Here is a 19,905-nt window from a genome sequence, read left to right as displayed (position 1 = left end):
GGAAAGTCCATGTCTGAAGGAGGGCACGGCTAGTCAGACTCGGGGAAGGAAAGTCCATGTATGAAGGAGGGCACGGCTAGTCAGACTCAGGGAAGGAAAGTCCATGTCTGAAGGAGGGCACAGCTAGTCAGACTCAGGGAAGGAAAGTCCATGTATGAAGGAGGGCACGGCTAGTCAGACTCAGGGAAGGAAAGTCCATGTCTGAAGGAGGGCAGAGCTTGTCAGACTCGGGGAAGGAAAGTCCATGTATGAAGGAGGGCACGGCTAGTCAGACTCAGGGAAGGAAAGTCCATGTATGAAGGAGGGCACGGCTAGTCAGACTCAGGGGAAAGTCAGTAGTCACTCCACCAGCTGTTTAAAGATGGATCAGCAGCTTCTCAGAACCAATACTATTGAGGAGGGTATACAGAAGTGGGTGAGGAAAAACATTGAGTATTTTTAGTCCCCAGAGACATTTTCAGCCTTGATGCTGACCTAAAAGTCTTATTGGACATCATGGTTTTGGGTGTACCACGCTGTTGCTTATCTGAGAATCTATGTTGGGATGGATACCCAGCTGTCATAGTACCCATGAGTCCTCCATGCTTTTGTACCCATAAGTCCCTGTTCCTCCTGTCATGTTGTGTTCTGTCCACACTCCCTCCTCCTCATCAGTGAGATCAAGATCTGGGTTCCTGAGCCCGACAGCTCTGAGCTACCAGCCCTGTGGTGGGACAACATCTCTGACAAGTGTCTGCTGTTGGGGGTCTACAAGCACGGTGAGTCAACAACAGGGACCAGGGATGTGCTAACTGACCCACAGGCCTGAGACATCTAGAATGTGTGATACTAGGGCTACGATACTAGCTTAACACTTAGCATAAAGTCATGTATTGGGCATGTATTCTAAGTGGGTTTACTAGAATGGATATAGGAACAGAGCCTAGACAAATGTAGAGATTGAAAAAGGGTCAGGGGGAATTCATCAGATACGGTGTAGCATGTACAATTCTGAGTTAGTGTCACATGGATAATGTACTGTATGTGTTTTCATGTTCTTCCACGAGGATGTAGTTAACACTGGATGACAGCTGTCACACACCTTTGGGGGAAAGTGGCTAGCTGTATGTTTGTTTTCTATCTCTTCATGTTTCCAAGTTCTAACCTCTGTTTGCTTACCTCTCCACTGTGGTCCACTATACAGGTTATGAGAAGTATAACACAGTGCGTGCAGACCCTGCCCTCTGCTTCCTAGAGCGGGTGGGCCGGCCAGACGAGAAGGCCATCGCTGCTGAACAGAGAGCCAATGACTTCATGGATGGGTAGGTAACATTACACATCATGGCTGACTGACTGACTGAGTCAGGTAGTTAGCTTATCGGTCTCCTCCACTGACTCAGACAGGGCTTAGACACACAATGACACACTTAAAAAGTTTCAGTTGTTGTATCGCTTTTTATAACCAGTCATAAAACTATGATAGAAAAGGAAGAAACCAGAAACTGATATTATTGTAAAAACCTTTCTGAAGTGAGTCTGAGTCCGTGTTTAGTTCAGAGCTGTCTGTTCCCTTGTGTGGCCCTTGCTGACTGACTGAATAACTGGCTGACTTACTGGCTGGCAGACTGACTGACGGTTGTTATCTGTGTTTGCAGGGACGTGGATGACCCAGAATACAAGCCTGCCCCAGCCTTGCTGAAGGACGATATGGAGGTGAGGCCACAGTGAACGGGGGCAGAACAGAGCCAGCACAGCAACAGATAAGGCTGCTTGCTGTACACACTGACTGGCGTGTGTATTCTCTGCCCCTGTAGAGACTAGATAATACAGGTTGTTTTGAGTGTTATTGTGTCCAGTTCTGTGTCCAGTGTTTTAACACACACTTCTCTCCTCCATAGGATGACGCCTCCTCTCCTGGAGACCTGGTTGTCACAGACAACCCTGGAGGTCAGTTACATCTTTCTATTCAGTCTCTTTCTACTCAGCTTTTGTACTATCACAACCAATACACATCATATCACAATATCTACTACCAGTCACTACTACCAGTCACTAGTACTATTACAAATATTGCTACTACAAGTCACTACTACTACTACCAGTCACTACTACTACCAGTCACCAGTACTACTGCTACTACCAGTCACTGCTACTACTACTACTACTACATGTCACTACTACTACTACCAGTCACTACTACTACTATTACTACATGTCACTACTACTACTACAAATATCGCTACTACAAGTCACTACTACTACTACCAGTCACTACTACTACCAGTACTACTGCTACTACCAGTCACTGCTACTACTACTACTACATGTCACTACTACTACTACAAATATCGCTACTACAAGTCACTACTACTACTACCAGTCACTACTACTACCAGTCACTGCTACTACTACTACTCCTACTACTACTACCAGTCACTACTACTACTACTACTACTACTCATACTACTACTACCAGTCACCACCAGTACTACTACTACTACTACTACTACTACTACCACCACCAGTCACTGCTACTACTACTACTACATGTCACTACTACTACTACTACTACTACATTTCACTACTACCACCACCAGTCACTGCTACTACTACTACTACAACCAGTCACCGCTACTACTACTACTACTACTACCAGTCACCACCAGTACTACTACCACCAGTCACCACCAGTACTGCTACTACCGCTACTACTGCTGCTACTACTACTACTACTACTACCAGTCACCACCAGTACTACTACTATTACCAGTCACCACCAGTACTACTACTACTACCACCAGTCACTGCTACTACTACTACATGTCACTACTACTACTACATGTCACTACTACTACTACCAGTCACTGCTACTACTACTACTACAACCAGTCACCGCTACTACTACTACTACTACTACTACCAGTCACCACCAGTACTACTACTACTACTACTACCACCAGTCACCACCAGTACTGCTACTACCGCTACTACTACTGCTGCTACTACTACTACTACTACTACTACTACCAGTCACCACCAGTACTACTACTACTACCACCAGTCACTGCTACTACTACACATGTCACTACTACTACTACATGTCACTACTACTACCAGTCACCACTACTACTGCTACTACCAGTCACTGCTACTACTACTACTACTAGTCACTGCTACTACTACCAGTCACTGCTACAGCTACTACTACTACTACTACTACTACAACCAGTCACCGCTACTACTACTACCAGTCACTGCTACTACTACTACATGTCACTACTACTACTACTACATGTCACTACTACTACCAGTCACCACTACTACTGCTACTACCAGTCACTGCTACTGCTACTACTACTACTACTACTACAACCAGTCACCGCTACTACTACTACCAGTCACCGCTACTACTACTACCAGTCACTGCTACTACTACTACATGTCACTACTACTACTACATGTCACTACTACTACCAGTCACCACTACTACTGCTACTACCAGTCACTGCTACTACTACTACTACTACTACTAGTCACTGCTACTACTACCAGTCACTGCTACTGCTACTACTACTACTACAACCAGTCACCGCTACTACTACTACAAACAGTCACTGCTACTACTACTACTACCAGTCACTGCTACTACTACTACCAGTCACCACCAGTACTACTACTACTACTACCAGTCACTACTATTACCAGTCACCACTACTACTGCTACTACCAGTCACTGCTACTACTACTACATGTCACTACTACTACCAGTCACCACTACTACTGCTACTACCAGTCACTGCTACTACTACTAGTACTACTACTAGTCACTGCTACTACTACCAGTCACTGCTACTGCTACTACTACTACTACTACTACAACCAGTCACCACTACTACTACTACCAGTCACTGCTACTACTACTACTACCAGTCACTGCTACTACTACTACCAGTCACCACCAGTACTACTACTACTACTACCAGTTACTACTACTACCAGTCACCACTACTACTGCTACTACCAGTCACTGCTACTACTACTACATGTCACTACTACTACCAGTCACCACTACTACTGCTACTACCAGTCACTGCTACTACTACCAGTCACTGCTACTACTACTACTACTACAACAACCAGTCACCGCTACTACTACTACCAGTCACTGCTACTACTACTACTACTACCAGTCACCACCAGTACTACTACTACCACTACCAGTCACTGCTACTGCTACTACTACTACTACTACTACAACCAGTGACCGCTACTACTACTACCAGTCACTGCTACTACTACTACTACTACCAGTCACCACCAGTACTACTACTACTACTACTACTACTACTACTACCAGTCACTGCTACTGCTACTACTACTACTACCAGTCACTGCTACTACTACTACCAGGCACCACCAGTACTACTACTTCCAGTCACTACTATTACAACAACAACTACTACTACCGCTACTAGCACCAGTCACTACTATTACAAACAGTCACTACTACTAGTGCTACTACTGCTGAAACGACTACAACTTCTTCCACTACTATAAAACAACTTAAAAAGCGTTCTCCCAGGTTAAACAATGTGTGTGTTGTGTATGTGTGCTCTCCAGAGGGTGCTCCAGTGATGATGGAAGGGTTAGGTGGAGGAGGAGGAGATGCAGCCTACTGGCCCTCCTCCTCAGTACTAACAGCCAGACTGAGACGTCTGATCACAGCCTCTCAGCGCTACACCAAGTCCAGACAGATCCTCCACATCCACCAGACCCAGACCCAGCACACCACCCATGTCACGCCCTCACTGTGCCCCCTGCCACCCACCCTCAATGACACTATCAACCCCAAGATGGCCGCCAAGATAGAACGCCAGCAGAGGTGAGTGAAGCTGCAAGGCCTGGACAGAAACGTGAAGTTAGCCACGGTCTATAACTTATACCACTGTCTCATTCTCTCTTCCTCTTTCTGTCCTCCCTATCTCTGTGTATATCTCTATCTCTACCCCTATTTCTCTCTGTTTCTCTCTCCCTCCTTCTCTCCCCAGATGGACGAGGCGAGAGGAAGCTGATTTTTACCGTGTGGTGTCTACCTTTGGTGTGGTGTTTGACCCAGACCTGGGCCGTTTCGACTGGACCAAGTTCAGAGCCATGGCTCGGCTGCACAAGAAGACAGACGAGAGTCTGCAGAAGTACCTGTGGGCCTTCACTGCCATGTGCAGGAGAGTGTGTCGCCTGCCACCAAGAGAAGGAGGTGAGAGAGATACTGTTCATCTGTGCTGTGCCACCTGTAGAAAGGGTGTGGAAGTCAATATACTTATAAGCTGTATACTGTGTTGTTTATTAGAGGAGTTGTGTGCTTACTAATACCTGCTGATAATGTGCTACATACAGTATGTATGTCAAGGTTAATGATTTAAGGAAATGCTGGGGAAACAAGCATGTGATAAGGTTAACGATCAATGGAAAGTTAAACAGCGAGTGGAATGAGTCCACACCAAATGCAAACACAGATGTATGAATTATGCAGGACAGCCTTGTTCTCTCTCTCCCTCTCATTAGACACAGCGGTGGACCCCTCTCTGTCCATTCAGCCCATCACAGAGGAGCGTGCATCTCGTACCCTCTACAGAGTAGAGCTGCTACGCCAGGTCAGGGAACAGGTCCTGCGCCACCCCTTGCTCTATGAGCGCCTGCCCCTGTGCCAGCTGGGCTCGGACCTGCCCGTGTGGTGGGAGACCAGTACCCACGACCGAGACCTCCTAATTGGGGCCGCCAAGCACGGCGTCAGCCGCACAGACTACCACATCCTCCGAGACCCAGAGCTCTGCTTCATGACTGCCCAGCGCAACTACAGCCAGAATAAAGGAGTCCAACTGCCATCCCAGACCCCTACTCCGCTCCTGAACCCCCAGTACCAGGCTAGTAGAGACCCAGCCTTGGCAGAGTGCCCTGTGCCTGCCCAGAGGGAGAGGGAGGACATCCCGGGGGCAGTGCCCAAAGAAGAACCTTTCTCGGAGGGGGAGGAGCGCATGGAGAGAGGGGATCAGGTGGAGAGGTGGAGTCCCCAGCCTGCCCCTCTCACCCCTACAGGGATAGAGGAGAAGCATGATCTGGGGGTGGTGAAAGGAGAGAACGAGAGCCACATGGTGGCGGCACGGACCAAGCCACTCACACCCAACTCAGCCGCCAGGAAAGAGAAGAAAGCCAATAAAAGAAGTCGAAGAGAGGCCAGACGAGCCGCCTCCGCAGCATCAGACTCCGACTCGGATGGCTCCTCCTCCAGCTCTTCATCACGATCTTCTTCATCATCGTCATCGTCGTCCTCTTCCTCCTCACGCTCCGGATCCAGCTCCTCTTCATCTTCATCCTGCTCATCAGGCTCCTCATCTTCCTCTTCCTCATCTTCATCTTCCTCTGTTAACAGTGAGAGTGAGGGAGAGGAAGGAAAGATCAAGGGTGAGTGCTGCTATTATTCTTTTGGTTCTTGCAGTGAAAGACTTTTACAGTGCCATTGAGGCAATCAATGTTGTAAATATGCCAAGGTAGTCAGGCTGTCTGAAGTTGTGTTGTATATTTTGAGGTTTTCTAAAGTAGAGTTATATTGCATGTTCTTCCAGTCCCGACAGTGGCCATCATGAAGGGATTTGACGAAGACAGTGTGGCGTCTCTCAGCACCACTCAGGATGAGATGCAGGACAGTCATGTGACAGAGAACGGCAGCAACAACTCACACCACCACCCCTTCCAGGGAGGATACATGCTGGCTGCATCCTACTGGCCCAAGGTAAACACACACACCAAACCTCTTTGTGTTTCACTTCTAGCCTGAGTTACTTTCCTGAGAATCACAACCATGTTGAAACAGCCCTTAGGAGGGTGCTGTTCACGTTAATCCAGTTTTATTTCATCCTTCCACCAGACAATATAGTCCGGGCAAAAGGCAATCAACATCCAGGATCCAAACAACTTGTCTTATAATGTCCCCTGTCCCCCTGTAGGACCGTGTGATGATCAACCGTCTGGACAGTATCTGCCAAGCAGTGCTGAAGGGGAAGTGGCCGGGGGCCCGGCGGTCGTACGAGGCAGGAGGGGCTGTAGCCTCCTTCTACACCACCAAGCTGCTGGACAATGCAGCTGCTGCCAACAACAGCAGCAACCTCTGCTCAGCTTCCGCCTCGGCCTCAGAGGACCCCTCTGCCTCCCCTCAGGGTTCAAAGGTGAAGAAGCATGTTGCAGGAGAAAAGGAGTTCTCAGTGAAAATGAATGAAGTATGTTGATTTCCGTTACTCCCCTCTCGTAGGACCCCACACTACTCCAAAGCCTAATTGTGGTGTTTCAGCATGTTTTGTTGGGGATTTTGATTTTGTTGTTTTGGCTGCTGCCTACAGCACTGATTTGTTTAATAGTAATACCCTCTTTAATTTCACCCACTCCATGTGGATTGGGATCTGGGCTGTAATTTACATAAATCAGTCGTTCATGGATGGGAAGCTAATAAGAAGCTTAGTGTGGAGAAACACTGGGGTTTGAGAGGGTTCATCTGATTGAGATGGGGCTGGCTCACTATTGTGGGGGATTGTGATGGGGCTCTAGTACTGTGGGTGTTCTGTCTCTAATGGGGCTGATAGCAGCTGGGCTATTAACCATGCAGGCCTGCTTCCTGCTTGCTTTAATACTACAGTAGCTAGTTAGCTATGAGCCTACATTGCCATAGCAACAGAGGGAGGAGCATTTGTGTCAAATATTCAATAAAATGGCCACTGACTGCTGCTACGGTGTTGCTGGGGCTTTCCTGGCCAGTCTGGCTGGAATCTTGACCTTAATAAGGAATATGCTGAAAGCTGCAGCCTTCCCTGTGACATAGTCCTTCAGTAAACTCCTGATATTGCATAGACAACTTACCCTATATGCTTCTAGCTGCTATGCTGTGTTCCTACCCATAACTATCCCTACTTCCAACTTCCAAGAATACAGAATGCTCTTAGAGCGAAGCCTTACAAGCCAACAAACTATTGTGCCAATGCAGTGAAAATCAAAACAAGCACTTAGACCCCCTTCCTTTTTCTGTTATGTTTTGGTTATTTTTTTTCTGTAGAAGGGGCTCCAATGCCATCAGACAGTGTGACCTTGTGTTTCTGTGTAATTGACTGACCGCCCCTCTCTGCAGCAGGAGGGGGGTCTGAAGCTGACCTTCCAGAAGCAGGGGCCCGGCCAGCCCCTGAAGAGGCCCCTGGAGCCTGAGGAGGGGCCCCTGAGCCAGCAGCAGTACCTTACAAGGCTTCATGAGCTCCAGAGTGCCTCAGACACCAGTCTGGCTGACTTCACCAAGCCCCAGGCTGCCAGCTTCCCACAGGGTACATACAGACTAGGGCTGACCACAAAATCCTGTTTTAACAGCAATGTATTGTTAGTTTATACAATTGAAAGTTCATTCCTGTCTGGTAAAGAATACCCTTCATGAGAAATCTCAAAGCTAAACTGTGAGCTTTTTATTTGGTATCACTAGATGGCAGTAAAGATACGTTTCCCCATATGTTGTACATTCATGATCGTGATGGTGTGTACTGCTTTAGTCTTCTGTTTTAATCTGGGACACGTTGTTTGTGTGTTTCCAGACTCTACAGGTCTGGCAGGTCAGATGAAGCTGAATGGAGGTATGGACGGCCAACCGGTGGTGAAGAGAAGGAGAGGAAGGAGGAAGAATGTGGACGGGATGGACCTGCTCTTTATGAACAGGAACAGAGGACCAGCCTTGCCTGAAAGCGTAAGATCTTAATTTACTTTTCTCTCTTCTCTTTGGGGCTCTACGTCTTCCCTGTCAATCCTCTCACTCCTATCTTGCCATCTTAGGTCCTTCAAACATTTAGTCCTTAAACACTGGGTACTGGAAAGCTACATGTGATTGCATTGTTTTAAGAGATATTTAAAGTTTGAAGAGTATGCCTAAATGTGTTTACCTAGCAATTGAAAATGAAATATAGGATTTACTGTGTACTGAAGTATAGGAGGCCGTATGAAGGGTGTGTTAGTATGCCTATACAAACACTAGCCACTAGAAATTCACTGATGGGATGATGTCTACCCTGCATCTCCAGGTGCCCCCGGCTTGGGGTGGTATGAGTCAGGCTGGCACTGGGCTGTCTATTGCCTCAGGGCAGGGTAACCCCCTAGGGGCCCAGGGTCCTATGGACACAGAGAGCAGGGTCTCTGTCATCAACCTGAAAGATGGGACCCGTCTGGCCGGAGACGATGCCCCCAGGAGGAGGGAGCTGGAGCTGTGGCTCAAAGAACACCCAGGCTTTGTGGCTGACACAGGGGCCTTCATCCCTGTGAGTCCCTCCCTTCCTCTTCCTCACCCTCTGATTCTCCATTCCTCTATCCCTAACCCAGGTTTTATTAAGGGCTGTGAATATACTGTACAACTACAATAGACATCCGTCACGGTTACGGACAATTCCATTCAGTCAGTTCATGACATAAACAGAAATACCATTTGCATTTTGAATCAAAATGCAATTGACCCCAACCATGATTTCCATCGACAGTAGAAATGGTTTTGGATGTAGTCCTGTAGTTGAACCTCTGTATCCCTGACCCTCTTTTCTCCTCCTCAGGGAGTGAATAAGAGGCAGTTGGAGCAGTTCCAGCAGGATGGTAGACCCAAGCAGAAGAGGCATCGCTGCAGGAATCCCAACAAGATCGATGTCAACAGTCTGACAGGAGAGGAGAGGGTCCAGATCATCAACAGGAGAAATGCACGCAAGGTGAGGTGTGTGTGTGTGTGTGTGTGTGTGTGTGTGTGTGTGTGTGTGTGTGTGTGTGTGTGTGTGTGTGTGTGTGTGTGTGTGTGTGTGTGTGTGTGTGTGTGTGTGTGTGTGTGTGTGTGTGGGTTGTACAACTTCTACTTTGTCTCATGTTGTCCTCCTGTCCTCTCCAGGTTGGTGGGGCCTTCGCCCCCCCTCTAAAGGACCTGTGTCGGTTCCTTCAGGAGAACCCAGAGTACGGGGTTCCACCAGAGTGGGCCGACGTCGTCAAGCAGTCGGTAAGTCTGATAGCCTTTACCTCCTTCATATGCTGTAGAACACCCCACAGGTATACTTCAGGTGTATAAAAGAGGAATAATAGAACTACAGGTATCTAGCTTGGCTAGTTGTCAGTGCAGTAACTGTGGTTTAGTTAAGCAATAAGGCCCGAGGGGCTGTGGTATATGGCCAATAAACCACGGCTAAGGGCTGTTCTTATGCACAATGCAATATGGTTTGCCATATACCACAAACCCCTGTGGTGCCTTTATTGCTATTATAAACTGGTTACCAATGTAATTAGAGCAGTAAAAAATACATGTTTTGTCATACCCATGGTATACGGTCTGATATACCACGGGTGTCTGCCAATCAACATACAGGGCTGGAACTACCCAGTTTCTAACTGTAGTTATCTAATGGTTGTTGATTAGAGTGTTTCTCTATCTGTGCTTCAGGGCTACCTCCCAGAGAGCATGTTTGACCGGATCCTGACAGGACCCATCGTACCAGAGGAGGTGAGTCGGCGTGGACGGAGGCCCAAGAGCTCCTTGGCCAAGGCTGCAGCTACAGCCAACCGGGGGGCCCCATCCCTGGGCCTCAACCCCCTGCTGGCCAACGGCCTCCTCTCTGGCATGGATCTATCTAGTCTACAGGCCTTCCAGCAGAACCTCCAAAGTCTCCAGTCACTGCAGCTCACTGCCGGCCTCATGGGCCTGCCCACTGATGCTAACAACCTGGCCGCCATGTTTCCCATGATGCTCTCTGGCATGGCTGGGCTTCCCAACCTCCTGAGCATGGGGGGTCTGCTGGGGAAGCCCCCACAGGACGCCATGGGGGGAGCTGAGCAGAGGAAGAGGAAGAAGGGAAGCAGAGAAGGAGGAGGGGAGCCCTCGTCTGCCTCCTCCAAAGCCCCCTCCTCCCACTCCCACGGCCCCTCCCACACCTCGGACACCAAAGGTGAAAGGACAGAAGGTCAAAGCAGGGACGGAGATGGCCGCATCCCCGGTGTCCATTCCCCCTCCAGTTCCTCTGCCACCACCTCCACCACCACCCCACTAAGTGCTTCTGCTGCCCAGGCAGCCTCCAGTCACCCTCTGTCTCTTAACCCCTTGTTACTCTCCAGTATGCTTTACCCAGGGATGCTTCTCACTCCAGGCCTTAACCTTCCTGTGTCCACCACACAGCCACCACACAGTGACTCAAACAGTGACCACAAGCCCACTAAGACCTGTAAGACCGCCCCCTCAAAACCTCTGTCGCCAAGGAGAACACCAGAGTGTCAGGAAGAGGAGGGTCTTAGTGACAAGAGGGAGGAGTCTGGGGAACACAAGGAGGAGAACAGTGGTCCAGAAGGCTCGGGGAAGGCGGAGTCATCTTCTTCATCAGAGTCTGGGAGCTCTTCTTCATCATCTGATGGGTCATCAGACTCCAGCGATGAAGACTGAGTCTAATGAATATATAAATATATTTATGTATCTATTAGAAATGTACACACATACAGTACCAGCCGAAAGTTTGGACACACCTACTCATTCAAGGGTTTTTCTTTATTTTTTTACTATTTTCTGCATTGTAGAATAATAGTGAAGACATCAAACATATGAAATAACACATAGGGAATCATGTAGTAACCAAAAAAGTGTTCAACGAATTTGAGATTCTTCAAAGTAGCCACCCTTTACCTTGATGACAGCTTTGCACACTCTTGGCATTCTCTCAACCAGCTTCTCCTGGAATGCTTTTCCAACAGTAGAAGGAGTTGTTGGCTGCTTTTCCTTCACTCTGCGGTCCAACTCATCCCAAACCATCTCAATTGGGTTAGGTCAGGTGGTTGTGGAGGCCAGGTCATCTGATGCAGCACTCCATCACTCTCCTTGGTCAAATAGCCCTTATACAGCCTGGAGGTGTATTTTGGGTCATGGTTCTGTTGAAAAACAAATAATAGTCCCACAAAATGCAAACCAGATGGGATGGCGTATCACTGCAGAATGCTGTGGTATCCATGCTGATTAAGTGTGCCTTGAATTCTAAATAAATCAGACAGTGTCACCAGCAAAGCACCCCCACACCATCACACCTCCTCTTCCATGCTTTACGGTGGGGACCACACATGCAGAGATTATCTCATCAGACCAAAGGACAGATTTCCATTGCTCGTGTTACTTGGCATAAGCAAGTCTCTTCTTCTTACTGGTGTCCTTTAGTAGTGGTTTCTTTGCAGCAATTTGGCCATGAAGACCTGATTAAGTCTCCTCTGAACAGTTGATGTTGCGATGTGTCTGAAGGAAGCATTCATTTGGGCTCTGATCTGAGGCGTAGTTAACTCTAATGAACGTATCCTCTGCAGCTGAGGTAACTAGGTTTCTTCCTTTCCTCTGGCGGTCCTCACGAGAGCCAGCTTCATCATATCGCTTAATGGTTTTTGCCACTGCACTTAAAGAAACTTTCCAAGTTCTTGAAAATGTCCATATTGACTGACCTTCATGTCTGTAATGATGGACTGTCATTTCTCTTTGCTCATTTGAGCTGTTCCACCCCTACCATGTCACAACACAACTGTTTGGCTCGAACGAATTACAAAGAAAGAAATTCCACAAATGAACTTTTAACAAGGCACACCTGTTAATTGAAATGCATTTCAGGTGACTACCTCATGAAGCTGGTTGAGAGAATAACAAGAGTGTGCAAAGCTGTCATCAAGGCAAAGGGGGGCTACTTTGAAGAATCTCCAAATATAAAATATATTTTGATTTGTTTAACAATTGTTTTGGTTACTACTTGATTCCATATGTGTTATTTCATAGTCTTGATGTCTTAGTAATAGTAAAAATAAAGAAAACCCCTGGACTGAGAAGGTGTGTCCAAACTTTTGACCTGTACTGTATATATTACACATATATATGGATTTCCCTGCACTTACATTGTGATTTCTTTTCATGTAAATACAGAAAACGAACTAAAATGTTGTGTAATAAAGACTACAAAAGTGAGACAAGAAGAACCATGACCTAGGAGAAACTGAAATGAACTTTCAGTGTTTGTTCAAAAAGGTACAATCTTGTTTTGAGAGACATTTTGCATGTCAAACTTTAGTAGATTTCTGAACTTTGTGAACTTGTATTAGGCCTACACACATTGATGTACAATTGCAACAAACTGAGAAAAAGAAATCAAAATGGCATTATTGTAATTATCATGTTGGGATTTAATTTTATTAAAAAAGAGGAAATAAATATGCGCTCTCTGCTGAGCTGTACTGTTAATATATTTTGTAGTGGGAGGAAAAGACCTTGAATATTTAGCTTTCCTTTGTAAATACTTTTACAGGTTTTCTTCTTGACACTTACAGTATACTTTGCGGATCATACGCTTGGAGAAGTCAGCAATAACTCGGGCAGCTAATGAATGTGACTGATGCTGTAGATCCTTCATCAGCCATGCTTCTCACACAAGGGAGAGGTGTTCAGTCTCTGTTCAAATGTCCACACTAACACAGTTATTCAAATGAAGAAATGTATTGGACATTCATTCTAAGTAGTATGCTAGTGTACATTTTGGAATGTAGTCTCCCCTGCCTGTCTCGCACAACCAACACACATGGTTCTTTTGACACTGAGGTGCAATTTAGTTTCCCATGTTACACTCGCTAGCACATAACCAGTTGGGTCTACTCCCCTAAGGACAGCAAACTGACAGCAAGGCTGCGCCAAATGCTGCTTTCACTGGGACAGAAAAGAGATTAAATTCCACCCCAGTGTTTTTGACTGCATCGTTACCTCAGCAGAGTATAGAAGTTATTGAGTTCACTGCAAATACATCCTGTTGTGTGTGTTTTGGCAAGGCTGGCTCACTCGTCCCCGCTGGGATCTGTGTTCTTCATGGCATACTCTTGAGAGCTTCCACTCGCTTAGTCTCTTCCAGTGCCTTCAGTCTGCGAGAGTACCACTGTGTTCTGGCTGTGTGTGTTTGTTTGCGTGGGCATTTCTTTCCGTTTTGGCTGAGTCAGTGTGTTCTTCAGGCCATGTACTGATTGTGTCCCATGCGTGCAGCATCAATCGGGCCATTGTGTATCGTGGTGTGTATTGGGGAGGCTAGAGCATTGGGATCTACAACCAAAAGTGAAGTCACATAAACAGTGACTGCTGGTATAGTCGACATATTATACTCAACACCCCATGAGTCATCTTTAATACTTTAAAAGCCCATCAGTATCTGTGTTCCACTCGTAGTGCCGCCTTCTGCTATCGAGTGAGCTGAAAAATCTCCAATGAGCTCTGACTGTGGGTGATGTCTATAGTCTTCCATTCTGAACACAGTGTGTCCCTGTTGTGTTGAATTACCTTTCTATCATAAACTAGTAATTAAGTAGCTATGTGTATTGAGGGTTTGTATTGTCTCTGATATAATTGTAGATTGCTGAGTCATCAAAATTATTTTCATAATTGACTGTAGAAAAGCATAGTTTATACATCGATTGCAGTGATTCTGAATAGTATTGGGTTGGCTATGGTAGGTTAAGTTTAGGCTTGAGTAAGACTGAATATCTAGACCTTCCTTTAGAACTGAGCTGCTTTGCTGACTATGATCTCTCTGTTTCATGGGAATTGGAGGCTTTTAAGTGTTAATTTCTAGCCTGGAATCCAAACTGATATGCTGTTTCATCACTAAACACATTGTTCAGTCTGATTTCACCAGGCTAGTTCATTTCTCCATATGTCTTACTGATCAATCCACTGATGACTGGATCGGCAGACAGACTGATAGATGTAGAAGTGTCCTTACGCTCGCTGTACCTCTGTGTATTTCACACCCTCACTTTCTCACTCAACTTCCAGTCCGTGGATCTGATGTGATTTAACAGATAGATGTTTTATGTTCCTTATTTTCTACGGCTCAATGGTGGTATATTTTCTTCATTACCATATGACATGGCTCATCTGTGCTCATCCTCGTGGTAACCAAGGGAGACACTGAGACTGGAATTCAGTATACCCTAAGTACCTGTTGTAATTATGTTTAGTGGAACAGTGCTTTCCGGATTGATACAGCACCGTGTAGGACAACTGTCGGTACACGTTGGACTGCTAGGCAGGCACACATTTGGAAATGATCTTGAAGAGGAAGGGGACGTTTTATTTTACATGGTGACAATGAAACGTCACAACAGGTTACATCTGTGGTAGAGACATTCATTTAGTCTCTTTCAGCCTTCATTTAGCTGTTCACTGAGCCTATATTGAACCCATTCATCAACGTATACAAGCCCACCAGACAGACAGCCCTGCCCTGTTGTCTAAACCAAGACTGATGAAGAACCTCCACTCACTGAAATAACATTTACTTTAAAGATGTTTTGTTTTCCCCATTCACTTATGATGTCCTTTACCATGGTTTCTGTGTGTAAACTCAGAGACAGCCAGGTTGTTACTCTTCCTGAAAGTCAACCTAAATAAATTTAACATTGTCAGTTTGCCACCTTAGTTTGGACTGGTTCCGACCACTAGGTCTCACAAGCCTAGTGAATTCAATAGAACAACATTCATACCTAGTCTAACCCTAAATGTACCAGTGCCCTTAGGCAGAAGCCCAGCCTTTGCTGCTTCCCGGTTATAATATTCACCCAAATATGATTGTTTTAGCAGGCTTTATTTTCAGACCCAACAGGCAGACAACAGGCATGGATTCATTCCTACTAGTGTGACAAGAAGCCTGCTTAATTTGCTATAGACAGACCCATAGCTCTGTTTAAGTTGAAATGTTAGTACTGAGGGGAGAGCTGGATTTGACTAAAGATGGAACAATATATTTGCTTTAATTATGTATTTTGATGAGATATTTCTAGTAGTTTGTTATAGGTCTCCCTATGTCACATACATCTACAGTGCTGAACTGACTGATTAGATCAGTCATAGACTCGCCTCACTGGCACAATGAAATGACCAATATGCAACAGACAGAGACGAATAAAGCACACACTACTACACGTTAATTAGAATTTTCATTTTGGGTAATGTAGGTGCTGAAATGACGAAAATTGATTATTGGCATTGTATTTTTTGTTTCAAGCTTGATAATATCCTAAAGTCATCAAGTCTGTTCTTGTTTTTGTTTGGTTGTTTCTTGGACAGTTGCAAAATGATCAAGTTGTGGTCTGTGTAGTGGAATAATACGTTATGTAGTGGGGAGGACAAGTTGTGGTCTGTGTAGTGGAATAATATGTTATGTAGTGGGGAGGACAAGTTGTGGTCTGTGTAGTGGAATAATACGTTATGTAGTGGGGAGGACAAGTTGTGGTCTGTGTAGTGGAATAATACGTTATGTAGTGGGGAGGACAAGTTGTGGTCTGTGTAGTGGATTAATACGTTATGTAGTGGGGAGGACAAGTTGTGGTCTGTGTAGTGGAATAATATGTTATGTAGTGGGGAGGACAAGTTGTGGTCTGTGTAGTGGAATAATACGTTATGTAGTGGGGAGGACAAGTTGTGGTCTGTGTAGTGGAATAATATGTTATGTAGTGGGGAGGACAAGTTGTGGTCTGTGTAGTGGAATAATATGTTATGTAGTGGGGAGGACAAGTTGTGGTCTGTGTAGTGGAATAATATGTTATGTAGTGGGGAGGACAAGTTGTGGTCTGTGTAGTGGAATAATATGTTATGTAGTGGGGAGGACAAGTTGTGGTCTGTGTAGTGGAATAATATGTTATGTAGTGGGGAGGACAAGTTGTGGTCTGTGTAGTGGAATAATATGTTATGTAGTGGGGAGGACAAGTTGTGGTCTGTGTAGTGGAATAATATGTTATGTAGTGGGGAGGACAAGTTGTGGTCTGTGTAGTGGAATAATACGTTATGAAGTGGGGAGGACAAGTTGTGGTCTGTGTAGTGGAATAATACGTTATGTAGTGGGGAGGACAAGTTGTGGTCTGTGTAGTGGAATAATAAGTTATGTAGTGGGGAGGTCAAGTTGTGGTCTGTGTAGTGGAATAATACGTTATGAAGTGGGGAGGACAAGTTGTGGTCTGTGTAGTGGAATAATGCGTTATGTAGTGGCGAGGACAAGTTGTGGTCTGTGTAGTGGAATAATACGTTATGTAGTGGGGAGGACAAGTTGTGGTCTGTGTAGTGGAATAATACGTTATGTAGTGGGGAGGACAAGTTGTGGTCTGTGTAGTGGAATAATACGTTATGTAGTGGGGAGGACAAGTTGTGGTCTGTGTAGTGGAATAATACGTTATGTAGTGGGGAGGACAAGTTGTGGTCTGTGTAGTGGAATAATACGTTATGTAGTGGGGAGGACAAGTTGTGGTCTGTGTAGTGGATTAATACGTTATGTAGTGGGGAGGACAAGTTGTGGTCTGTGTAGTGGAATAATATGTTATGTAGTGGGGAGGACAAGTTGTGGTCTGTGTAGTGGAATAATACGTTATGTAGTGGGGAGGACAAGTTGTGGTCTGTGTAGTGGAATAATACGTTATGAAGTGGGGAGGACAAGTTGTGGTCTGTGTAGTGGAATAATACGTTATGAAGTGGGTAGGACAAGTTGTGGTCTGTGTAGTGGAATAATACGTTATGTAGTGGGGAGGACAAGTTGTGGTCTGTGTAGTGGAATAATATGTCATGTAGTGGGGAGGACAAGTTGTGGTCTGTGTAGTGGAATAATATGTTATGTAGTGGGGAGGACAAGTTGTGGTCTGTGTAGTGGAATAATACGTTATGTAGTGGGGAGGACAAGTTGTGGTCTGTGTAGTGGATTAATACGTTATGTAGTGGGGAGGACAAGTTGTGGTCTGTGTAGTGGAATAATATGTTATGTAGTGGGGAGGACAAGTTGTGGTCTGTGTAGTGGAATAATACGTTATGTAGTGGGGAGGACAAGTTGTGGTCTGTGTAGTGGAATAATACGTTATGTAGTGGGGAGGACAAGTTGTGGTCTGTGTAGTGGAATAATACGTTATGTAGTGGGGAGGACAAGTTGTGGTCTGTGTAGTGGAATAATACGTTATGTAGTGGGGAGGACAAGTTGTGGTCTGTGTAGTGGAATACTATGTTATGTAGTGGGGAGGACAAGTTGTGGTCTGTGTAGTGGATTAATACGTTATGTAGTGGGGAGGACAAGTTGTGGTCTGTGTAGTGGAATAATATGTTATGTAGTGGGGAGGACAAGTTGTGGTCTGTGTAGTGGAATAATACGTTATGAAGTGGGGCGGACAAGTTGTGGTCTGTGTAGTGGAATAATATGTTATGTAGTGGGGAGGACAAGTTGTGGTCTGTGTAGTGGAATAATACGTTATGTAGTGGGGAGGACAAGTTGTGGTCTGTGTAGTGGAATAATACGTTATGTAGTGGGGAGGACAAGTTGTGGTCTGTGTAGTGGAATAATACGTTATGAAGTGGGGAGGACAAGTTGTGGTCTGTGTAGTGGAATAATACGTTATGTAGTGGGGAGGACAAGTTGTGGTCTGTGTAGTGGAATAATACGTTATGAAGTGGGGAGGACAAGTTGTGGTCTGTGTAGTGGAATAATACGTTATGTAGTGGGGAGGACAAGTTGTGGTCTGTGTAGTGGAATAATATGTTATGTAGTGGGGAGGACAAGTTGTGGTCTGTGTAGTGGAATAATATGTTATGTAGTGGGGAGGACAAGTTGTGGTCTGTGTAGTGGAATAATACGTTATGTAGTGGGGAGGACAAGTTGTGGTCTGTGTAGTGGAATAATACGTTATGTAGTGGGGAGGACAAGTTGTGGTCTGTGTAGTGGAATAATACGTTATGTAGTGGGGAGGACAAGTTGTGGTCTGTGTAGTGGAATAATACGTTATGTAGTGGGGAGGACAAGTTGTGGTCTGTGTAGTGGAATAATACGTTATGAAGTGGGGAGGACAAGTTGTGGTCTGTGTAGTGGAATAATACGTTATGTAGTGGGGAGGAATTACAGAATTACAATGTTATTTATTGTTCACTGGCGATATACAGTTGAAGTCGGAAGTTTACATTCACATTAGCCAAATACATTTAAACTTAGTTTTCACAATTTCTGACATTTAATTATTGTAAAAATTCCTTGTCTTAGGTCAATTAGGATCACCACTTTATTTTAAGAACGTGAAATATCAGAATAATAGTAGAGAGTTATTATTTATTTCAGATTTGATTTATTTCATCACATTCCCAGTGGGTCAGAAGTTTACCAACACTGAATTAGTATTTGGCAGCATTGCCTTTAAATAGTTTAACTTGGGTCAAACGTTTTGGGTAGCCTTCCACAAGCTTCCCACAATAAGTTAGGTGAATTTAGTCCCATTCCTCCTGACAGAGCTGGTGTAACTGAGTCAGGTTTGTAGGCCTCCTTGCTCGCACACGGTTCTTCAGTTCTGCCCACAAATGTTCAAAAGGATTGAGGTCAGGGCTTTGTGATGACCACACCAATACCTTGCCTTTGTTGTCCTTAAGCCATTTTTCCACAACTTTGGAAGTATGCTTGGGGTCATTGTCCATTTGGAAGACCCATTTTCAACCAAGCTTTAGCTTCCTGACTGATGTCTTGAGATGTTGCTTCAATATTTCCCTGTAATTTTCTTGCCTCATGATGCCATCTATTTTGTGAAGTGCACCAGTCTCTCCTGCAGCCAAGCACCCCTACAACATGATGCTGCCACCCCCGTGCTTCACGTTTGGGATGGTGTTCCTCGGCTTGCAAGCATCCCTCTTTTTCCTCCAAACATAATGATGGTCATTATGGCCAAACAGTTCTATTTTTGTTTCATCAGACCAGAGGATATTTCTTCAAAAAGTACAATCTTTGTCCCCATGTGCAGTTGCAAACCGTAGCCTTGCTTTTTTATGGTGGTTTTAGAGCAGTGGCTTCTTCCTTGCTGAGCGGCCTTTCAGGCTATGTCGATATA

General features: G+C 45.4%; 1 protein-coding gene across 1 annotated transcript in view; it reads left to right on the top strand.

The window, feature by feature from the left end:
* chd9 (chromodomain helicase DNA binding protein 9) overlaps positions 1 to 13,257 on the top strand; it is a 112,935-nt gene extending 99,678 nt beyond the window's left edge. The window contains exons 25-39 of the mRNA XM_052484789.1: positions 655 to 758; positions 1,184 to 1,301; positions 1,635 to 1,692; positions 1,878 to 1,926; positions 4,600 to 4,861; positions 5,028 to 5,233; positions 5,542 to 6,438; positions 6,600 to 6,766; positions 6,981 to 7,250; positions 8,150 to 8,336; positions 8,598 to 8,746; positions 9,078 to 9,311; positions 9,597 to 9,746; positions 9,920 to 10,024; positions 10,463 to 13,257. Coding sequence (XP_052340749.1) covers positions 655 to 758; positions 1,184 to 1,301; positions 1,635 to 1,692; positions 1,878 to 1,926; positions 4,600 to 4,861; positions 5,028 to 5,233; positions 5,542 to 6,438; positions 6,600 to 6,766; positions 6,981 to 7,250; positions 8,150 to 8,336; positions 8,598 to 8,746; positions 9,078 to 9,311; positions 9,597 to 9,746; positions 9,920 to 10,024; positions 10,463 to 11,452 — 3,946 coding nt within the window. The 3' untranslated portion in view covers positions 11,453 to 13,257. The remainder of the gene's footprint in view (positions 1 to 654; positions 759 to 1,183; positions 1,302 to 1,634; positions 1,693 to 1,877; positions 1,927 to 4,599; positions 4,862 to 5,027; positions 5,234 to 5,541; positions 6,439 to 6,599; positions 6,767 to 6,980; positions 7,251 to 8,149; positions 8,337 to 8,597; positions 8,747 to 9,077; positions 9,312 to 9,596; positions 9,747 to 9,919; positions 10,025 to 10,462) is intronic.
* The last annotated feature ends 6,648 nt before the right edge of the window (positions 13,258 to 19,905 follow it).

The sequence above is a fragment of the Oncorhynchus keta genome, chromosome 2 (genome assembly GCF_023373465.1).
Source record: "Oncorhynchus keta strain PuntledgeMale-10-30-2019 chromosome 2, Oket_V2, whole genome shotgun sequence".
NCBI classification, from domain to species: Eukaryota; Metazoa; Chordata; class Actinopteri; order Salmoniformes; family Salmonidae; genus Oncorhynchus; species Oncorhynchus keta.
Note: the sequence above shows the minus strand (reverse complement) of the source record. Positions and strands in the feature narration are given on the sequence as shown.